Genomic DNA, 22,620 nt, shown 5'->3' with positions numbered 1-22,620 from the left:
CCTAAGCCAGCCTCACCCACTCCGGGAAGAGCCCAGCCCGGGTTCCACAGTGGCTCAGTCCAACTCCCAGGCCGGAAGTCCGAGCCGGCAACTCGGGGCACCGAGGGCGCATGCGCAAAGGCAGCTACCCAAACTCCAGAACTGGAGCTAGCAGTGCGCCCAGCCGAGCTCGGTACACTTCCGGGACGTGGCGCGCTGGTTCCTTCCCGGCTTCCCGTCAGCTCCTCTGGCTGCAGTTGGCACGGCGGGTTCAGGGTAAACCGCCTAAGCCAGAGGCCAGTGCGTGTGTCGAAGAGGAGGCACCCTTAGCGTGTTCGCCTGGAAGAGCGCTGAAGGAGGAAGCGACGTATCTAAGGATTCCGCCGTGGGAATGATCCACGAACTGCTTCTGGCTCTGAGCGGGTACCCAGGATCCATATTCACCTGGAACAAGAGGAGTGGCTTGCAGGTACTGTGTTGGGCTCCCAGCGCGGGAACCAGCTAATGTAGAATCCGTGCACCTGAGCCAGTGCCTGTAGGCGGAGTCTGAAGGGCAGGGCTTGCAGCACTGGGCAGCGTTTTCCTGGCCAGGTCACTGGAGCGCAGTTCGAGGGGCCCGCTGTGGATGTAAACGCCTTGAGGGCGCCGGGCCTAGGATGAGAAACCGAGGGCCGATCCTGAATGGTCCCTCCTTTGAGGGGGCCTTACTAAGGTCGAGGAGTGTAAGCGAGAATTACTGGAGAACTAGATATAAAAGTGTACTTTTATATTTTCACTCTTGCATTCTGTTTCAAACTGAGTTTTAAAGGCTGTTCCAAATTCACAGCTTTCAGCACACATAAGCGCTCAGCAAATTTTGCTGAATGAAAAGATTAATTCTAGAGTATGCAGTGTTTCCCTTATTACTCCTTTCCCACTAGGTGAAAAACTTGGTAGGGGACCATTATTCCTTACTGCGCTAGGTAAAGAATTTGGGAGGAGTCCTTCTTGTAGTCAGAAATGTTAGAGGAGGAAGGGCTGTGGGGTAAATATTGTGCATGGGCTTTATCACATTTAATCCTCACAGCCGCCTATGTTCCTTTTACAGAATGTTAACTCCCATGGTCATGGCTAGTAATTAGCAGAGCTTAAATTTGAACCCAGATCTCTTGCTCCAGTATCTGAACTACTCGTCTAATTCTGCTTCTAGGAATATTACCTAATTCTTTCAACTCGGTAATCTAAGTATTTTTAGCCGAAGTTTACAAATGAGCAAATATGAAGCTCAGAAAGCTTTATGCAAAAGTAAGTTACGGATATAGGTCTGTCTGATGTAGATAAGGTGGATGGGCAAATTACATTCTTGGTCACTAAAAGCTATAAGTCAAATAGATTTCTCCTTTTCTTTGTGAATTTGATTTTGGGGTTTGGGAGTTTAGGTGAATTTTTTGAATCGTTAATTTTTGTGTGTAGATCTTTGAAAACTGGGTTGGTATTTCATTTTTCCCCTGTAGAACTCACAATGCCATATAGGAATACAATGTTACAAAAGTATTTGCAGGTACTTGAATATTTTAACTAAAAAAAGAGATAATAAATTACAGAAAAAGGGCTGGGGAGGCAGAGAAGAGCGCCACAACTAAATCATTATCTCCTTTCCTTCCTTTCTTATTTAAATATCTCAAGCAGATATTTTCCTAAGAGAGAAGTCTCTTCATCAGAAAAACTTTCTCTGACCATGTTTTTAAATTACACATCCTTGGGGCTGGGGCTGTAGCTCAGTGGGAGAGGACTTGCCTAGCATGTGTGAGGCACTGGGTTCAATCCTCAGCACCACATAAAAGTAAATAAATAAATGAAGGTATTCTGTCCATCTACAACTAAAAAAATATTTTTACATAAATATCCTTCACTTATACCATTATTTTCTATCACAGCAATTTATTTATTTCCTTTCTGAGACTAATGACAGTTCATTATTATTTAATGCTAGTACCTGTGTATAGCCTTTTTTCCTGCATAGATAGCCCTTGGTGGCAAAGACCACATGGTATTCATTCATGTACTCAGAATACAATTTCTGCCACACAGCAGGTGCTGGTATTTATGAAAGAAGACAAAAGCAGCAAATAGTGCTTACTTTCAAAAGAGCAGTGTTTTTCACATTTGGTTAAAAGGAAAAACTGTCACAAATGCCTAGGGCTTATGAAACATTTTTATTGTAATATCGAATGTATGTCCACATGAAACTAGATCTAAACTCAAGCATATCGCTCTTTGACAACCATAAAAACAAGTAGTTTTACAAATTAAATTAATCAAAACTACAAAATTAAGAAATTCAAATTAACACTATTCTAATGCAAAGTTTCTCAACCTGCATTATTGACATTTTTGGACTGGATAATTCTTTATTGTAGGGGTTGTCCTGTGTACTCTAGGATGTTAATTAGTATCTATAGCTTACTCACACTAGATGCCAGTAGCATCCCCCCAATTGTGACAACCAAAAATGTCTCCAGACATTGCCAAATGTCCCATTTGCTGTATGCTTGGCACATGTGCTTTTCATATATTAGCTTATTTAATTCTCACAATTATTATCTTCACTTATAGGTGTGAAAATTGTCCCTGACTGAAAAACATAGTTTTAAGCCAGGTGTGGTGGCACATGCCTATAATTTCAGTGGCTTGAGAGGCTGAGGCAGGAGAATTGTGGGTTTGAAGTCAGCCTCAGCAACTTAGCAAAGCTGTAAGCAAATGAGACACTGTCTCAAAAACAAAAAGGGCTGGGGATATAGCTCAGTGGTTAAGTGACCTTGGGTTCAATCACTGGTACCAAAACAAACAAAAACACAGATCTGATATGACATATAATATTATTTTTCTGAAACTAAATTAGCAACACTGAGTTTAAAAGAATGACTTAACTACAGATCTGGCTCTATATTTTCTATTTTTACTTCAATAATTCTAATGTATAGAATGCCAGTTAATACGAGTGTGTTATACAAAATTATTTCAGAAGCCTCAAGATATCATTTGGTGTTTCAGAATAATTAGACCTTAAACTTTTCTAAAACTGCCAACAAGAAATGCTCAAATGCCAGTTATAATGGGGATATCACTTGATAACTGGATAGAGAAGTGTTGTTAGTAATTTAAAAATTGCTTATATGTATTGAGCACTTGCTGTATGCTTGGCACATGTGCTTTTCATATATTAGCTTATTTAATTCTCACAATTATTATTTTCACTTATAGGTGTGAAAATTGAAGCACAGAGAGGTGTAGTCGCTTACCTGAACTTTCAAGCAAATAAGAGACAGCTCAGGGATTTAAACCCAAGCAGTCTCCAAAGATTAGGTTGTTAAGCACTATGTCAGGCTACCTCCTAAATTTGTAACTTGAAGATATGATTAATGTTGTGTCATTAAAATCTATATTAAATAGATTCCTAACGAAGTCATTGTGGCTCAGTGACAAAGGTTCTTTGCCTGTTTATTACTGTCATATAAAGATGGCATCCATAAAGTACAATACTCACAATATGAACATGTAATATGCCAAGTTCTTTTGAAGTAATAACTTAATGGTTTTGTTCATTCTTTTATGTCTGAATGTTAACACACTGCCTGGGATAAAGTAGATGTTCATTAAAAGATGGTTGATTCTCCAGGAAAGATATACAAATGGCCAACACACATATGAAAGATGCTTAGAAAAATACAAATCAAAACCACAATGAAACACCGATTCACATCCTTTTGGATGGTTACAACTAAAAAAAATAATAATAATAATAGAAAATAAATCTTGGTGAGATTGTGGAGAAATTAATACTCTTGTGCATTGTTGGTGGGATAGTACAGCCATTGTGAAAAATTAAATAGCAATTCCTAAAAAAAAAAGAAGCATAGAATTACCATTATGACCAGCAATTCCACTTCTGGGAATATACCCAAAAGAAATAAAAGCAAGGTCTCAAAAGATATTTTTATATCCATGTTCATAAAGCATTATTCACAATACCAAAAGTTAGAAACAATTCATGTGTCCATCACCAGATGAATGAATAAACAAAATGTGGTGTGTATACACACACACACACACACACACACACACACACACATACGTATACACAGTGTAAAGGAAGGAACTCTGACATATTTGACTTCATAGATGAACCTTGAGGACATTATACTAAGTGAAATAAACCAGTTCTGAAAGAACAAATATATGTTTCTACTTATATGAGGCAATAATGTATCATATTATTCTAGAGACAGAGTAGAGCGGTGATTGCCAGGGGTTAGAGGCAGAAGAAGGAGTTAGTGTGTAATGGGTACAGAGTTTCAGTTAGGAGAAATGAAGAAGTTATGGAGCTGAATGGTGGTGATGGTTGCACAACAGTGTGAATGTGTTTAATGCCATTGAATTCTGTGCTTAAATATGGTTAAAACAATAGGCTTTGTGTATTTTGCCACACTTTAAAAATGTGGTTGAACAAATATATTTCACTACTTTTTTATTATATTATTATTTTAAGTTGTAGATGGACACAGTACTTTTATTTTTTTACTTATGTTTATGTGGTGCTGAGAATTGAGCCCAGTACCTCACCTGTACTGGGCATGTGCTCTACCACTGAGCTACAACTGTAACCCATCCACTACTTTAAATCTGAATTGCTGTGAAACTTTTATACAGATAGGTTATAATTTGTCCTTCATTTAAATTAAAAATAGAAATGTAAATATAAATAAATTTATATGGCCAGTTACAAGGTACTTTTACAAATTATAGTGTATTTACATTAATTTTAGAGATTTAATGCAATGAAAACAAAATTTAAAATTTTATAGAGAATTTGTAAATCCTAAGAATATGTCTGCAGACCCTTGTTTGAGCAGTATTGCTAAGAGACTTTGTTGAAACCAAGTCAAAAACCCTCACATTCTATAGACTATCCTCTGAAGATTGCATACGAAATAAGTAATAGTGGCTGCCTCTGGGGAGGTTGACTTATCTTTAATAGTACACTATTTACCATATGTTAACCTATTTGAGAAGCAAGTAGGTCAGAACAGGGAATACCACCTTTGAAGTGGTTTGGAAATACCTTTCAGAATTTACCAAACTTAGGTGGGCATCTTAAGGAAAATAACAAGAAAGGAAAAGATAAGATAGTATGAAACATTTTAAGCACCCCCAAAATATGGGACAGTGGCCAGCAGGCATCAATGTTTTTGTCAATGTCCCTCTTCTTGCAGGTGTCCCAGGACTTTCCATTTCTCCACCCCAGTGAGACCAGCGTCTTGAATCGACTCTGCCGGCTTGGCACAGACTATATTCGATTTACTGAGTTCATTGAACAGTACACAGGCCATGTGCAGCAACAGGTGGGATTCTGATCTCAGGATGTAAACCTTTAGAGGGTAGAAACTGTCAAGCTTTCAGTGAATTCATTGGTGATTTGTGTGAAATAAATTAAGAATTTCTCATCACTGAAAATAAGAGAAGGCAAGGTTGCCAGTTGTTTTTTGTATATGACACTTAAAAGAAAAGATGGTATCCTCAGCTTGGCACCGTGGTGCAAACCTGTAATCCCGGCAGCTTGGGAGGCTAAAACAGGAGGATCACAGGTTCAAAGCCAGCCTCAGCAACAGTGAGGGGCTAAGCAACTCAGTGAGACCTTGACTCCAAATAAAGTATAAAACAGGGCTAGGTATGTGGCCCAGTGGTCAGATGCCCCTGAGTTCAATCCCCAATACTCCTGACCTCCGCAAAAAAAAAAAAAAAAAAAAAGCCTATCTTCTATTAATGTGACTACTTGAATTTTATTGTCCATAATATATGAATTCCTATTTCCTCAAATTTTAAAGAAACCTATAGTAACTTACTTTTTTTTTAAGAAAAAAAAATAAATCTATTTTCCTTTTCATATTGTGGTAAGTGAAGATATTCAGTGTTCTGCAGTGACAGAAGATCAAAACAAAATTGGCTGGTTGCCAGATTTGAGCTGTTTTCCCATCTGGGCTATTCTTAGTGTGGCTATAAGGATTTATCTTTAGGAACTACTAGTATACTTTACAGCATCCTCAAGCTACAATGTGTTTTCTAACCCCTCATTCCAAGCATTTATTGCTGATTTTTGCTATTTGACCTACCACCACCAGTGTCTGATCACCCAAGTCAGTATGTAGCCAGAGAGACAATCATCCATCATAACCTCTTACAAATGTTCACCACAGTTCCCCACATAAAAACTATACAAGATGCTCCTACAAAACAAAAACAAACAAACAAAAAACCCTTGGAAGTTTCCTGAAAGATAAGCTGTATTTGTATATTACCCCTTGATGAAAGTCTCATGACCACCCTGCCATGTTGACTCTCAGATTTATGTTCTTGATGAATTGCCAAGCCAGGCAAGAGAAGATATGTTGGGAGGAAGATTGAGGTCATTTTATTCATTCAGTAAATATTTACCCTCTGTTTGAAGAACTGAGAAGCTGAGATACAAAGATGAGTAAAGTATGGTTCCTAGCTTTATAAAGTTCATGGTCTAGTGAGGACAACATCTAAATAAAAGTATAGTTCACTAAGTAGGATGTTACGAAAGCAACAAGGTGGAACTGTTAATTCCCAAGAGAGAGTTAGAAAGGGCTTTGCAGAGGAGATGTGCTTGAGCTGGGTCCTGCAGAAAGAGTAGGTGTTTGTCAGAAAGATGAGGCACACAGACAGAAGTAGAGTACAAGTCCAAATCTGTAGTGGTAAGGGAGAAGCAAAGCACATCTGGTGAACCATGGAAATGAGAATGCACAGCTGGAAGCAGTGAAAAATAATTGTGGAGAAATGGGTCAAGGCCAGAATGCAGAAGTTATTGTGTGCCATGTAGAGGAATTTGGATATTATTCTGGGGCAATAGAAAGCCACCAAAGAGATTTAAGCTGGGAATGATAAGGCCAAAATTGATTTATGGAAAAATCTCCACTGACTTTATAGAGTACTTCTGGTTGGTTGTGACATTTGGTACTGCTTGGAAAATTAAAATACCACATTTTAAAAGGTCAGTGCTCAAAATATTTTCTGCTGGATGTTCCTCTCTGAAGTATTCCTTTGATTTGTAATTATTTAAATGAAAACAATACCACTAATAAAGGACAATGTCTTCCTCAAGTTTCAGGGCCGAAGCTAAGAAGTTGACTTTTCTTTGTTTGGTTTCAGGACCACCACCTATCTCAGCAAGGACCAGGTGGGCTACATGGAATCTATCTGAGGGCCTTCTGCACAGGGCTGGATTCAGTTCTGCAGCCTTATCGCCAAGCACTGCTTGATTTGGAACAAGAGGTGAGGAAGTGGAGATGTAGGAAGCAATGCTTCTGGGACAGCAGATTGGAGCATAGTCTCAAATCGAAGATGTTCTTTGATAAGGTCAGGTAGTTAAAACTGAGCAATTTGTGGTTGGAGGGTACAGTGTTCTCTCTTTGATCATGCCCAAAACATGATCAAAGTGGCTTAGGAATCATGGCAAAGGTTCCTGAGTGAGCTCTGTAGCATAGAATTAACACTAAGCCCTTTCTCAGATTCTCTTCTAGTTTTATACATGAAATTGATTCAAGATGTTTTTTGTGAAGCCCTAATTACAGTAGTTTTTTACTTGTTTTTTATTGCAGTTCCTGGCTGACCCGCATCTCTCCATATCACATGTCAATTACTCCTTAGATCAGGTATGTGTCCAAGTAACAAAATTCCTTGGAATCTGTTGACATTATTAAAATAATCTTATTTATGCCACTCTTTTGAGAATGTTTTTCCTTATAGTACCAGAGTCCAGCATTTTATATTTTGTGCATTTTGTATTCTTTACTACATCAGAACTGCTTAAAGAGTTCCAAATTTAGTTAATAATTAATGTCTCATGTTAATGTTATCATTGAATTCAATATTAAAAATTATGCCAGCCTCAGAAATAGATACTACTTCTGTCTGCTATCTTCTTCCTGTTTGCATCCTATCCCCAAATCAAATTGCCTTAGTATATACTAACTCTTGACTGTGCTGTGGTATTGTCATTTGTCTTAACTTGAACTATTTAGAAAAAAAGCATTTCCTGAGTTGATTCTTTTCCCTCTGCATTTGATTAACTACCTTTAATTATTCTCTACTTTGCAGTTCCAACTACTTTTTCCCTCTGTGATGGTTGTAGTAGAGCAAATTAAAAGTCAAAAGGTGAGAACTTTCCTTTTTGCTTTTGCTCTGGCAAACACCAAGGAAATATATATATATATATATATATATATTTTTTTTTTTTTTAAAGAGAGAGTGAGAGAGGAGAGAGAGAGAGAGAGAGAGAGAGAGAGAATTTTTAATATTTATTTTTTAGTTCTCGGCGGACACAACATCTTTGTTGGTATGTGGTGCCGAGGATCGAACCCGGGCCGCACGCATTCCAGGCGAGCGTGCTACCGCTTGAGCCACATCCTCAGCCGCAAGGAAACATTAATAATCAAAGTTGCTTTACATTCTTTTTGGTGAAAAATATACTAGTTCTTAGTAGTTTTTTACTTGTTAATTTACTCATTCAACAGAATCTACTTGTATATCATACTAAGTGTCAGAAATATAAAAATAAGGCATGGCCTTGTTTTTAAGCACCACCTGGTTCAGAAAACAGACAAATGTTAATAGATAGATCTAGGAATGTTCATGGGGCAAGGTAAAAATGCTATGAATAGTTGGAGGTGAGAGCAATTTACATTAAGGATATAGAACTGTTGAGTCTGGGTCTTGAGGAGAAGCAGAAAATTAATTCTTAGAAAGAAGGTGATAGATGTATGGTTAAGGTGCTGGCAGTTTTCTGAGAATTATGAAATCACTGGGTAAAATACAGATGTTTATTAGTTAAACTATGCCTATTCTTGTCCCAAGTTTTCATGATATTCATTGAAAAGTTAAGAGTTCCCAATGTCAAGGAGAATACTCTTTCTTGGCAGAGTTAACAACTTGTATTAATCAGCTCTGCATTCCTGTGACCAAAATAACTTACAAGAACAACTTAGAGAAGATGTTGTGTACTTTGGGTTCACAGTTTCACAGTCCATGGTCAGCCAGCTCCATTGCTCTGGGCCTAAGGTGAGGTCAAAGCATCATGGCAGAAGGGTATGATAGAGGAAGGCTGTTCAACTCATGGCAGCTCAGAAGCAGAGAGTCAGAGAAGAACTAGGCAAAAGATATACTGTAAGGCCACGCCCCCAGGAACCTGTTTCCTATAGCCATGCCCTGCCTGTCTATAGTTACCACCCAGTAGTCCATTCAGATTATTATGCATCAAATGGATTAATCCATTGATGAGGTTATAGATCTTATCATCTAATCATTTCACCTGTGGACATTCCTGCATTGTTTAGCACATGAGCATTATGGGGGATACCTCACAGCCAAACCGTAACAACTCTGAAGAATGAGTTGCTTTGAGATTTCATATTAGAAGAAGAGTCTACTCTGCTGTTTACAGTCTGTAATTGGACCAAATAGACAAGGAGATTAAACATGTTTAGCTCAAGTTTACATGTTTTTAAGCTCTCATATTTATGCGTTAGCATATTAAAAATGTTCACCTAAGGCCAGGGTTGTGGCTCAGTGGTAAAGTGCTTACCTAGCATGCGTGAGGCACTGGGTTTGATCCCCAGCATCACTTAACAACAAAATAAAGGTATTGTGTCCATCTACAACTAAAGAGATATTTAAAAAAAAAAAATGTTCACCTTGCTGAATGTAACTAGTTATATAATTAATTTGCCACATTGCTGTGTTAATTTTGCTCTGTGAATATAGAAACTTTTATGCTCTGCCTACAAAACCAGTAGGGAGGCTTTCTGTGGCCCATCAAAGCTGACTGCTCTCATCAAATTACAATGTCCAGCTTTTATTGTGCACTTGCTCTATGTTAGATATTTGTAGCAGGTACTGTACTAAATGCTTTACATACATTATCACATTCAATCCTCTAAAGGGTTAAGTATGTTAAAGAATGTGCTCAGAGTCACACAGATGCAAGTAAGTTGTAGGGCTGGGATATAAACTCAGGTCTATCTGACTGCAAAGACTATGCTGTAAAATACTAATCTACTTCCCAAAAATGAGGTTCCCAATGAAACTTCTAGTTTAGTGGAGTTAATGGTGAAAGTACAGTATTCCCAGACTGCACAACTAAGTTTACTTTTTCCAGCTTCCATTGGCTATAGGAAGGAGAGTGGAAAACGAATGAAAGAATTACAGATGGATGAATCTTCCTTCCTGCCAGAAAGGTGATAGAGAAACTAGTATGCTAAGTAAGGCTCTACAGAGTTTAAAAAAAAAGAAATACGTGTGGTCAAGAGCACAGGCTGAGGCAGAGGATGAGGACTGATCACAATAGGCATGAGAGGGGCTTCTTTTTAAGTGATGAAATGTTATAGAACATCGTGATGGTTGCACAATGCTATAAATTACTAAAAGCTGTTAAATGATACACATAATATGATTTAATTTTATGATATATAAACTACACAATAAAATATAAATATTTTATATATAAAATAAATTATACAATAAAATATATGAATATTTTTATATAAAATTAAAAATCTAGGTGGCACATACCTTTTATCCAAGCAACTCAGAAGAGTGAGGCAGGAGGATCTTAAGTTCAAGGACAGCCTAAGCAATTTAGTGGACCCTGTCTCAAAATAAACATTAAAAAAGGGCTGGGGATGTAGCTAAATGGTAGAGCATTTGCCTAGCATATATGAAGCTTTGGGTTCAATTCCCAGGAACTAATACACACACACACACACACACACACACACACACACAGCCTAAAGTACACAAAGGCAGTGAATTTGTGGGGGAGTATATACCTTACAAGTATTCTGAATTGGGACTTATCCTGAAATAAAAAACTTTCCATGATTTTGGAATTCTGATTGTAAATGATTCTGGTTTCTTTAGTGCATTTGTTCTCAAATTTCACTGTACATAAGAATCACCTTGAGGAGGGGGCAAGGGAGGGGGCTCAGTAGTAAAGTGCTTCCCTAGCATGTGTGAGGCCCTGAGTTCAATCCCCAGCACTACCAAAAAAAAAAAAAAAAAAAGATGCAGATTGCTGAGTTTTTCTTGCAATTTGCATTGCTGCCTATCTACACATTATGTGGATGGTGCTTGAGGGGAGGAGCCCATCTTTGACAACTCCTGTCAGAAATCTTGTGAAATAGTTTATCCACATTTTCTACTATAGTGTACCCACTTGAGTATAGAATATGAATTGATATTGCTTGAACTGTTTGAATCCAGATTGACAAGTCTGTATTTTCCTCAGATTCATGGTTGTCAAATCCTAGAAACAGTCTACAAACACAGCTGTGGAGGGTTACCTCCTGTTCGAAGTGCACTAGAAAAGTAAGTGATGGATTAATTGAGGTTGGGGATAGCGGGGGGAGGTCAAGTAACTTGACTTCTCTTGTATTTTGTTTTCAGATCTTCTCAGGTTTCCCTCAGGGTAGAGTTTTGACCAGGATAGAAAATCCTATAAGCAGAGGAGCCCATGTAATCCTTATGGTGGTTCAGGATCATCTGCAATGAGACGCTTATAAAATAAAGTATCAAAGCCAGGGTTAGCTGCCAAGTTGACCTTGAGGCAATCTTTTTTAATTTTTGGATCTCATTATCCTTGCAGGATTCTCATTACATGTGCCAGATACTGCTTATTATGCTTAAATATGCATATGTGTGGCCAGTATTGTGTTAAAATACTTTGTAATCCCACAGTGTCATAAACGTATGCAAGGTTGTCTTTATCAGGAAATTAGAAAATTACCAGAAGAAAAATTAAATAAAGATATATTCTCTTGATAGACTATAAAGCCATTAAGATTATAAACACCATAGTAACATGTAAAAAAACTTCATATGATACTTACTGAAAGATGAAACAAAATTGTATTTGTTTTAATAATTACAATTGTATAAAAATTAATGTTAAGTATTATTAGAGGTTATTTTTTGGATCTTTTCACTCTCCTCTTCCTCATTTTTAAAAGACGGTATGGAAGAATATGATGGTTCATACCTCTAACCCTAGAGACTTGGGAGACTGAGGCAAGAGAATTGCAAATTTGAGGCCAGCCTCAGCCACTTAGCAAAACCCTATCTCAAAAAATAAAAAAGGGCTGGAGATGTAGCTCAGTGATAAAATGCCCCTGGGTTCAGTTCCCAGTACTACAAAAAAATAAATATTAAAAATTAAAAATGGAGTGTAGTATTAATTGTAGTAGATGATCTATAAGACGCTTTGCAACTCTTCCCCCCACCCGCCCCAAACCATACATGGGATTGAACTCTGGGCCTCACACTTGCTAGGCAAGCACTCTATCATTGAGCTACACTCCCAGCCCCTCTTCACAACTCTTTTTTTTTTTTTTGCTACTGGAGATTAAACCTAGGGACACTTAACCATTGAGCCACATTCCCAACCCTTTTTTATATTTTATTTAGAATCAGGGTCTCATTGAGTTGCTTAGGGTCTTGCTAAGTTGCTAAGGCTGGCTTTGAACTTGCAATCCTCCTGTCTGAATCCCAGGTGCTACAATCCACATTTTCTACTGTATTTTACCCACTTGGTTGAGTATAGAATAGGAGTTGATATAAAGTGTTATCCTGTATCTGGAGCCAATGGGATTATAGGTGTGTACCACTACACCTGGCTCCCAACTCTTAATCTACACAACTCTTGAAACACTGAACAAGTAAACCCTCAGCAGAGCAGGAAACTTTCCAAAACATGCAATGGGGACTGAATCCTCTATTATGTATTCAGAATATAAAATCTCATGTAAATAATATTGATACATGTAATTGATATATATTTTGAGAGATCAAATTTTATAGATGTTCATAAATGTAAATGGTTTTCAATTTGACTTTTTTTTAAAAAAGAGACAGTCTATTGAGTTAGTATACTAAAAATAGTAGGCTTGAGTTCCTGTAGTTTTTTTGTTTTTGTTTTCTTGTACCAGGAATTGAACCCAGGAGCACTTAACCACTTAGCCACATTCCCAGCCCTTCTTATTTTTTATTTTGAGACAGGATCTCACTAAGTTGCTTAGGACCTCACTAAATTATTGAGGCTGGCTTTGAACTTGAGATCCTCATCCTACCAAACTGCTGGGATTATAGGTATGCACCACTGTGCCCAGCTCCTGTAGTTTCTTTTTCTTCCCAACTTTTGAAAAATTTCAAACCTGTAAAAAAGTTGAAAGAATATTACAGTGAAACACTTGTACATTCTTTAGTTTTACCAGTTGTTAACATTTTGCCACATTTATTTTTTTTCTATTTCCCTTTTGGGTATGTGTGAAATACACACATGCCCTAATTTTTAAAATTGAATCATTAGGACATAGTTGCAGATGACTTAACACTTAACCATAAAACTTCATCTTGTATTTCTAGAAAAAGCATTCTCTTATTTAACCTTAGTACCATATTACACCTAAGAAAGCTAACATTGGTTCCATAATACAATATCTAGAATACATCCACATTTCTCCAGTTGTTCCAAAAAGTCCATTACAACTGTACTGTTTTTGTAGTTCAGGTTCCAATCAGTTTTCACACTGCATTTGGTTGTCATGTCTTTTTTAGTCTCCTTTAATTTGGAATGATCCCCCTTGCCTTTTGTTGTTGTCTATGATAATGACTTTTTATAAGAGCCCTTACCAGTTGTCTACAGAATTTTCCACAATCTAGATTTATCTGATTCTTTCTTCATGATTAGATTCAGGTTAAATATTTTTGGCAAGAAAACAACATAAATGATAGTATTTCTCATTCCATCATACCAGAAAGCACAGAAAGTAAATTTAGCCCGTTACTGCTGTTGTGAAGTTTGATCAGGTCTCTTGTTCCATCAGATCTCTCCACTATAGAAGTTTCTTTTCCCCTTTGTAATTAATCTGTTATTTGGTAGGTAATCCATTGAGACTATCTCAATATTCTATTTCTTAACAATCATATTTTATTTTCATTTCTGCATTTTGTCAGATAATGCATTTTCATATATTACTGGCACTAACATTGAATCTTCTTTTTCTATGTAATTTCAACAAAAAGAAAAATAAATTTAATACTGTGTTAGCTAAAAAGAGACTCCATTAAGTCCATTTCAACTTAATGAGATTCAACAGTTTTGAAATTTTACACAAAGAAAGGAAAGAGAATGTGCCTCTCCCAAAAGAGTAGCACAACATTTATGTAACCTTTTCAACTTCAGAATGTAGGCTGCAACTATGGAAATTTAATTACTTAGTTCATCCACAAATAATTAAATTAAAATAGCACAATTATTTTAACTTAATTTGTTATTTCCCCCTATGACTCACCAAACTCTCAGGCCTCTCTTTATCCTGTAGCATGGCTTCTGAGGTGCTGGTTCAAGTCATATTCTTTAAGTAGACCACTAAAGCTCTTGCTCTCCTCTCTCCTCAGAATCCTGGCTGTGTGTCATGGGGTCATGTATAAACAGCTCTCAGCGTGGATGCTACATGGACTCCTACTGGACCAGCATGAAGAGTTCTTTATCAAACAGGGTCCATCTTCTGGTAATACAAATGCCCAGTCAGAAGAGGATGAGGAGGATCTGGGCATTGGGGGATTGACAGGAAAACAACTGAGAGAACTCCAGGACTTGGTGAGAGCACAGCAAGAAGCCCAGCGTACTCCTGCCAGGAGTCAGAAAAGTCTGCAACTAAATCATCTTATGCTGATTCCTCTTCAGAGATCATAGTCTGAGCACCTTCCCTAAATTCTTAGGTGTAAACATTGCTTTCTCTTAACTATTATGAGAGAAGAAAATAGAAAATATGATTGCAAGGTTCTGGGGATACAGCCCACTTGCCTGCCATGTAAAAGGCTGTGGATTTGATCCCCAGCACCAGAAAAAAAGAAAATTTAATTGTGAGATTCTTTTTGCTTCCCCTTTTACCATTGTATGCATTTAAGAGGTAATAAGTCTCATCTCTACAAATAATAGCTACCCTGTGCCTTTTGGAGTTTTGATTCGACTTCATCCATCCAGCCATCTGTTTATACTGTTACAACATTTTATTGAATGCCTGTTACATACTAGACATGATTCTGGATGTCATGCCTACGTAGACAAAATGTAATCCTTGTCCTTAACCCATTATGTCCCATCATCCTATATATAGGACACCTATAAAAATTTAAATTGAGGAATCTCATAGGTGTCCTATAAAATTTTATTTTTTATAGGTGTTCTCTAGAATGGTGGTACATAATGGGTTAATGGACTTATAGTTTAGTGGAAAATGAAGAAAAGTAGACCATTGGTATTATAGTATACCAGGGATTCTGAAAAAGAATAAATATAGACATTCTTGGAAGATGTCTTGGAGTAGAGTTTTGGAGTAACTAGAGAAGGGTTTTCAGTGGAATGTTATGTCTGAATTGCAAAGGACTTGGGAGGCAGGTTAAGATATATCCAGGCAGAGTGAATGATTCATGTAAAGGTACAGATCCTGTGGAAGACATGGCTTGTTTGGGGAACCATTAGTGATTCAGTTGAATGGTCAAAGCCTAAAGTAATATACGTTAGAGATGGTGGCCGGGGAGAGGGCAGGTGGCAATTGATGAGACTATAAAGTAGTATATAAAGAAGGTCCCTGTAAACAGTGAGAAGGAGCCCTTGAAGAATTTTAGGCATGATCAGACTTTTTGATCACTCTGAATGCTGTGTGGGAAATCAATTTTTAAAAATTAGTATTGTAGGCAGGTAGACCCATTAGGAGAATGTTGGGAATACTTAGAGAAAAAGTATAGTGCCCTAAACCAAGGGTGGTAACAGTGAATACAGAGAAAAGTAGATAGGTCTGAGAGATGTTGGGGAGGTAGAACCACTAGGTCTTAGCATTTGGTTGGCTGTGGGTTGAGGGAAGAATCAAGGATGATTTCTGCCTTCAGCATCCAATTGAGTGTGTTAATAGGGCATGTGTTCTGGTGGTGTTTGGGAAAGATGGTTCTAATTTGGGGCATGTTGAGTTTGAGGAACTTGTGGGAAATGTCCAGTGGGCTTAGCTTGAGGCTCATGAGAGCAGTGTAGCTTGTTCTGAATCTAAATACGGAGACATCAACATATAGCTCAGAAGTTAATTTGGGGTGCATGGATAGCTTTAAGAGGTTCTCTGAAATGTACATTTGTCTGTACAATAGATATGTACATTTGTCTGGTAGGTCCATAGATTTTATAATTTCAGAGAGGCCTGTGACCTAAAAAGATTAAAACTGTCCTGATATATCCTGAAGCCACAGAAGATGTGATTATCCCAGAAGAGTGTAGAGCAAGAGAAAAAGAGGGTCTGGGACAAGGCCTGAGGAACTCCAGCAGAGCAGATATGTATATAAGACCTGGAAAAATAAAGACCAGCTTCTTGCATTATACAAGTAAAGAAGCTCATGTACTGCCCAAGTTTTTACATAGTAAATACAGGCAGGGTTAAAAATCCTGATGGTTAGGGGGAAAAAAAATGGGTTAATGGACTTATAGTTTAGTGGAAAGTGAAGAAAATTAGACCATTGGTATTATAGTATACCAGGGACTCTGTAAAATAATAAGTATAGACATTCTTGGAAGATGTCTTGGAGTAGAGTATTATTTCCACCATGCCATCCTGCTGCTTGAAAATGAAATCTCTCTCCAAGAATTATGCAACTTCAGGTTTACATTCTCTGAATATAAACATAAATATAAATTGCAGGTTGAGAGAGTTACTAGGTATTTCCTTGTTCTCCTTTTCATACTTCATCTCTGATACAGATTATTTCCTTGATTAGCGCCTGATTGAGGAAGAGAACATGCTGGCACCATCTCTCAAGCAGTTTTCCCTACGGGTAGAGATTTTGCCATCCTACATTCCAGTGAGGGTTGCTGAAAAAATACTCTTTGTTGGAGAATCTGTCCAGATGTTTGAGAATCAAAATGTGAACCTGACTAGAAAAGGTAGGAATTTCCTTGCCCAGTATGCCACATCCTCAAAGATACTTCTTGAGTAATATTTTGTGGCCCAAAGAATACCTGGTCAGAGAGAGTGGCTGAAAATACTTGTGGATTGTCATTGCAGCATAGTGCCTGAGAAGTGGGTAAAACTGCTATCTGCTCTGATACACCTTGTCTGTCCTGTCTTCCTTTGACAGTGCCTTCTTATTCCGCAGGATCCATTTTGAAAAACCAGGAGGACACTTTTGCTGCAGAGCTGCATCGACTCAAGCAGCAGCCACTTTTCAGTTTGGTGGATTTTGAGCAGGTGGTGGATCGTATTCGCAGTACTGTGGCTGAGGTTTGTCTTTCATCTTATGTTGTTTCAGGAAGAAAAGGGATTATTCCCCAGTTTCTTCTTCATGTGCCTAGAGCCTAGCTTGCAGAGACTTGAGAGAATAAGTAGAAAATGAAAACACTTTATTTTTAATAAGGCAGGGTTTTTGTTGTTAATGAGTTGAATAAAGAGGACGTCTTGGTTTCATTTCTGACAGTCAGCAGTCTGTTTATGTAGCTGGCAGTAACTCCAAGGAATCAAATAATTCTAATTTTAGTGCCTTAAATTTTAGTGTAGGAGGCTTGGGATATAGCTAGTTGGTAGAGTGTTTGCCTCGCATGCACATAGGCCCTGGGTTCAATCTCTAGCACCACAAAAAAGAAAAAAAAATTGAGTGTAGTTTTATAACATGTATTTCAGTTATATATATGATAATCTTCCAAGTAAAGCACAACAAATGTTAGTGAAACTGTCTGGAGCTCAGAATAGGTTAGAGTTCTGTGTTCTTAAGTTTGAATGCCAGTTTAAATTGTAACCAATAAATTTTCAAATGGGCATATGTTGTATGACTTTTAATACTTAGTTCATGGGCATGTGACTAATGTAGATAATGTGAAGTCAGACCTTTAGTCAATTGTTAATGATTTTCAGCCTTGACTAGACAAATCACCGGGGGAAATTTTAAAGCATGCACTTATACCAAGTCCTTTCTTACAAAGCTTATGATTTGGAGGTCAGGAGGGATAGGTACATTTTGATTTAAAGAAACCATCTGCCAGCCAGCAGGCAGACTTCTACAGGTGATTCTGAAGCACCAACAGGGCTAAAAAACCACCACTATGTCTGTACTTGGAGCTTAGCATCAGATTTCCTAAGGCTAGAAGCATAATAATCTATTACAAATGTGGTTTCCTTTTCTGATTACTGTTTCAAAAAAATCCTAGGTTTCAAAGACATAGCCATGACATAGACCCAGAATCACACATTTTAAAATGGCCATGAAATATCATTTCATTTGATGCTTTATGGGCAATAATCTATTATCTAGAATTCATGTTTCTTTCATTAAAATTTCAAGACACTTGCTGGCCTGTCTATATATAGCCCAAGGCAGGTTCTTGTCTAAAAGGAGCTAGTATCTATTGTTGAGAGCCACAGCTGAAGGGACCCCAGCAAACTTCCAGCTGCCAGCTGATGATTGGCTCACAGCGGCCCCAGCAACTTCTAGCTGCCAACTGATTGACTCCTCTGCGGTGATGCTCATTGGGCTGTTTCCCTGCCCTTTCAGACCACGGAGCTGCTCATTGGGGGACTTTTTTGGCTCCGCCCACACGACCCAGCCAATCGGCCTCAAGAGCAGGAGGAGAAGGGGAGGTGGAGAGGCTTGTGGGAAGCCGGTGGTGGCAGTTGGGCTCTGAAGGTTTTTCCTGAGGAGCCGTTTTGTTTGGTGTGTGTGGTTCTAAAAATAAAGTTCGTTTCTTTTGACAAGTGGCTCCTAAATTGTGCCCAGCCAGACTGCGGCATTTGGTGGGCCACATGGGGACCGATCGAGGGTAAGTGATAAGGTAAACTGCTCGCCCCTGAGGGCAGGGCGAGAGGATGGGTGACCATTTTAAGATTATTCTTTTGTTTTGCTTCACTTTTGTTTTAAATTGCCTGTCCCTGGAGATGAGTGAGACCGAAGAAAAACCGCTCACATCTGAGGAAAAACTATTTGCGTCTGAGGAACAGATAGGGAGAAAGGACAGATGGACATTTCAGGAGGATAGAAAGGCTGATATAATGATTTTGTGTGGTTCCATTTTTATTTCATTCTGTCTCGGTTTTGTTTGGTGTTATCTTGTTGGGTTGTATTATAGTAGAAATATGGGATCAGAAATTAGTAAAAAACAAACCTAAAGAGTGTTAAGTAAATTATTAGAGGAAGGAGGCATCCCAGTAAAATCAAGAGCAGTCAGGGCATATGTTGATACAATACAAAAATGTAGCCCATGGCTTTTTAAGGAGGAGTTATTAAATATATCACGATGGAACCATCATGGTGAAGATTTAAAAAGAATAGAAAAGAAAAGCCCAGGAACTCTGCCAGTTGGCACATTGACATTGTGGATGTTGGTATCTGGTTTGCTTAGTCCAAAGCCTTCAGTTCAGACAAAGGTAGAGGAAGGAGAAGACATATTGATTCAAGTAAAAGAGAAGGTCTCTCAAGTTAGTCAGAAAGAGGAAAAGATTCAAGTAAAAGAGAAGGTCTTTTGAGCTAGTCAGATAGAAGAAGAAAGCTTAGAGCAGAAAAGCCATCAGGGGAAAAATTACATCAGGAGACTGCTACTAACACCTTTCTATCACCAGAGGACGTAAATGTCCAACTAACAAGGCCACCTCCATATGCTGGGAGGCCCCCAACCCCTGCAGTTGATAGTTGGGATCCTGAGACAGGATCTCAAGTATTAACATGCCCTGTATTTGAGGCAGGAGGGCAACGAATTCACCATGCTTTAAATTTCAAGACAGTGAAGCAGCTAAAAGAGGCTGTAACAACCTATGTACCTCAAACACCCTTCACTGTAAGCTTGGTCGAATCCATTAACAACTTGAACATGACACCAGCATATTGGGCTCATATGTGTAAAGCTGTGCTAAATGGAGGACAATACCTGTTATGGAAGGTTGCCAATGAAGAATTTTGCAAGGAGACGGCTAGGCAAAATGCAGCAGCTGGTTATCCTCAGAGAAATCTAGATATGTCGTTAGGAAAGGGACCTTATGAGGATCAGCAGCAACAAATTGCATATGATCCTGGTGTATACGCACAAATTGCTGCAGAGGCAGTTAGGGCATGGAAGACTTTACAAGGACATGGAGGTTTACAAGGTCAGTTATCTAAGGTAATACAAGGAGCTAATGAACCTTACACTGAATTTGTAGATAGGCTTATTCAAACAGCTACCAGAGTTTTTGGGAATACAGAACAAGCAATGCCATTAATAAAACAACTGGCTTATGAGCAAGCGAATTGTTGGTGCAGAGAAGTCATTAGACCATGGAAACATGAAGATTTAAACACATATATTAAATTATGTGGAGACCTTAATGAACAAGAACAAGTTGTGGCAGCTGCAGTAAAACAGGCTTTAGATGCCAGAGACATTAATGAACAAGGGCAAATCATGGCAGCTGCAATAAAACAGGCTTTAGATGCCAGGCCAAGAACATGCTACAATTGTGAACAAACAGGACATTTTAAAAGGAATTGCCCCATGGAGGAGGGTTTAACAAAACTAGGTATCAAAGGAATAGAATACTGGGTATTTGCCCACGATGCTGTAGAGGGAGGCATTGGGCTAATGAATGCCGCAGCCTGGCTGGGCACAATTCAGGAGCCACTTGTCAAAAGAAATGAACTTTATTTTTAGAATCACACATGCCAAACAAAACAGCTCCTCAGGAAAAACCTTCAGAGCCCAACTGCCACCACCGGCTTCCCACGAGCCTCTCCACCTCCCCTCCTTCTGATGTTGAGAGCCACAGCCCAAGGAGCCCCAGCAAAAGTCCAGAAGAAGTATCAACTGTAACATGCAAATATTTTAATTTTCCAAATTGTGGCAAGTGTGTAACATCCATCTGCCAAATATGGTTAGGTATCAATCCTCTAGGATTGACTCCAAGATTAACTTGTGGTAAAAAGGTCACACAATTTTGACATTGTTTTATTATTTGTCTAGCTTGTTCCTTAGTTATTTTAAAATGCTTTTGTAAAGTATTAGCATTAACATGGAACTTTTTATGAAAATTCGTAGCTTCTTCTAGTGTAGAGAAAATATGTATGTCATGTGTAGTTTTATCTGCTAAATCATTGCCCAAACTAAGGGCTCCAGGCAATCCTGTATGTGCCCTGATATGTCCTATAAAGAATGGATCTTTTCTGTCCCAGATTAGACTTTGTATAGTGGAAAGCAAAGAGAAAACAGTAGAGGAAGGGGAAATCCTACCAGCATCTTCAAGGGATACTATAGCATTAACTATATACTGACTATCGGAAAATAAATTAAATACAGAATCTTTAAACATCACAAAAGCTTGTAATACTGCATTAAGCTCTACCTTTTGAGCTGATTGTTTGGGTACTAAAAATGTAAAAGTTTGATCAGGTGTAACTATTGTTGCTGTACCATTATTTGACCCATCAGTGAATATATTTGGAGCATTCATGATAGGTGTTTTTCTTGTCATTTTTGGAAAAATTACAGGATGCAATGACCAAAAAGACAATAAAGGATTAGATGGTAAGTGGTTATAAAATGAAATATTAGATTTGCACATGATTATTGCCCAAGTATTTAACTCATTAGTTAACTCATCAATTTGATTCATAGTATATGGAGTAATAATTTTATTGGGAGAAATTCCAAACACTCCCTTTGCTGCTTTTATTCCTTTGAGTATTAATTGTCCTACAGCCTCAGGATACCTAGTAAGAATAGTGTTAGGAGAATAAGATAAATGTATCCATAATAATGGACCTTCTTGCCAAAATACTCCTGTAGGAATATTTTTTGTTGGTAGTACAATAAATAATAAAGGCAAACTTATATCAATTCTATCCAAATGCGTATTTTCCATATATGTTTCAATGATTTTTAATGCCTTTCTTGCTTCAGGCGTTAACATGCGGGGTGAATTTGGATCTGATGGACCTTTTAGGATATCAAACAAAGGTACCAACTCTCCTGTTGGTATACCTAGATAAGGCCTTATCCAATTTATGTCTCCTAATAACTTTTGAAAATCATTAAGTGATTTGAGTTGATCTACTCATATTTGAATTTTTGGTGGACGGACCATGGTTGAGGATAATAGAACTCCTAAATAATTTATTGGAAAATTTAATTGTACTTTATCTATTGCTATCTCTAGATTATAATTTTTTAATAAGTTTGTAAGTGTGGCATAACAATCTAGCAATGTGTTTTTATCTTTATGTGCTAATAATACATCATCCATATAGTGAAATATTTGTAGTTCAGGATTTTGATTTCTAAGTGGCTGGATTACTTTGTTAACATAAATTTGACATATAGTTGGGCTGTTAGCCATCCCTGAGGGAGTACTTTCCATTCATATCTCTGATCAGGACCTTCATGATTCAGTACAGGGATAGTAAATGCAAAACGTGGACTATCCTTAGGATGAATTGGAATTGAAAAAAAAAAACAATCTTTAATATCTATAACTAAAACATACCAAGTTTTTGGCAAAGCAGACAATTGAGGAATCCCCGATTGAGCAGGTC

The 22,620-nt window shown here is 37.9% G+C and overlaps 1 protein-coding gene across 3 annotated transcripts in view; it reads left to right on the top strand.

The window, feature by feature from the left end:
* The first annotated feature begins 186 nt into the window (after positions 1–186).
* Tubgcp4 (tubulin gamma complex component 4) overlaps positions 187–22,620 on the top strand; it is a 46,265-nt gene continuing 23,831 nt past the window's right edge. Inside the window, exons 1-9 of one of the 3 annotated variants that reach the window (XM_005316483.5) lie at positions 188–448; positions 5,232–5,360; positions 7,189–7,311; positions 7,638–7,691; positions 8,137–8,193; positions 11,321–11,400; positions 14,488–14,689; positions 16,852–17,017; positions 17,230–17,354. In XM_005316483.5, the coding sequence (XP_005316540.1) occupies positions 371–448; positions 5,232–5,360; positions 7,189–7,311; positions 7,638–7,691; positions 8,137–8,193; positions 11,321–11,400; positions 14,488–14,689; positions 16,852–17,017; positions 17,230–17,354 (1,014 nt within the window). In that variant the 5' untranslated portion in view covers positions 188–370. Of the gene's footprint in view, positions 449–5,231; positions 5,361–7,188; positions 7,312–7,637; positions 7,692–8,136; positions 8,194–11,320; positions 11,401–14,487; positions 14,690–16,851; positions 17,018–17,229; positions 17,355–22,620 lie in introns of all 3 variants that reach the window. The other 2 variants (XM_013358193.4, XM_078049729.1) reach the window with 2 other exon arrangements.

Source organism: Ictidomys tridecemlineatus, chromosome 5, assembly GCF_052094955.1.
Source record: "Ictidomys tridecemlineatus isolate mIctTri1 chromosome 5, mIctTri1.hap1, whole genome shotgun sequence".
NCBI classification, from domain to species: Eukaryota; Metazoa; Chordata; class Mammalia; order Rodentia; family Sciuridae; genus Ictidomys; species Ictidomys tridecemlineatus.
Note: the sequence above shows the minus strand (reverse complement) of the source record. Positions and strands in the feature narration are given on the sequence as shown.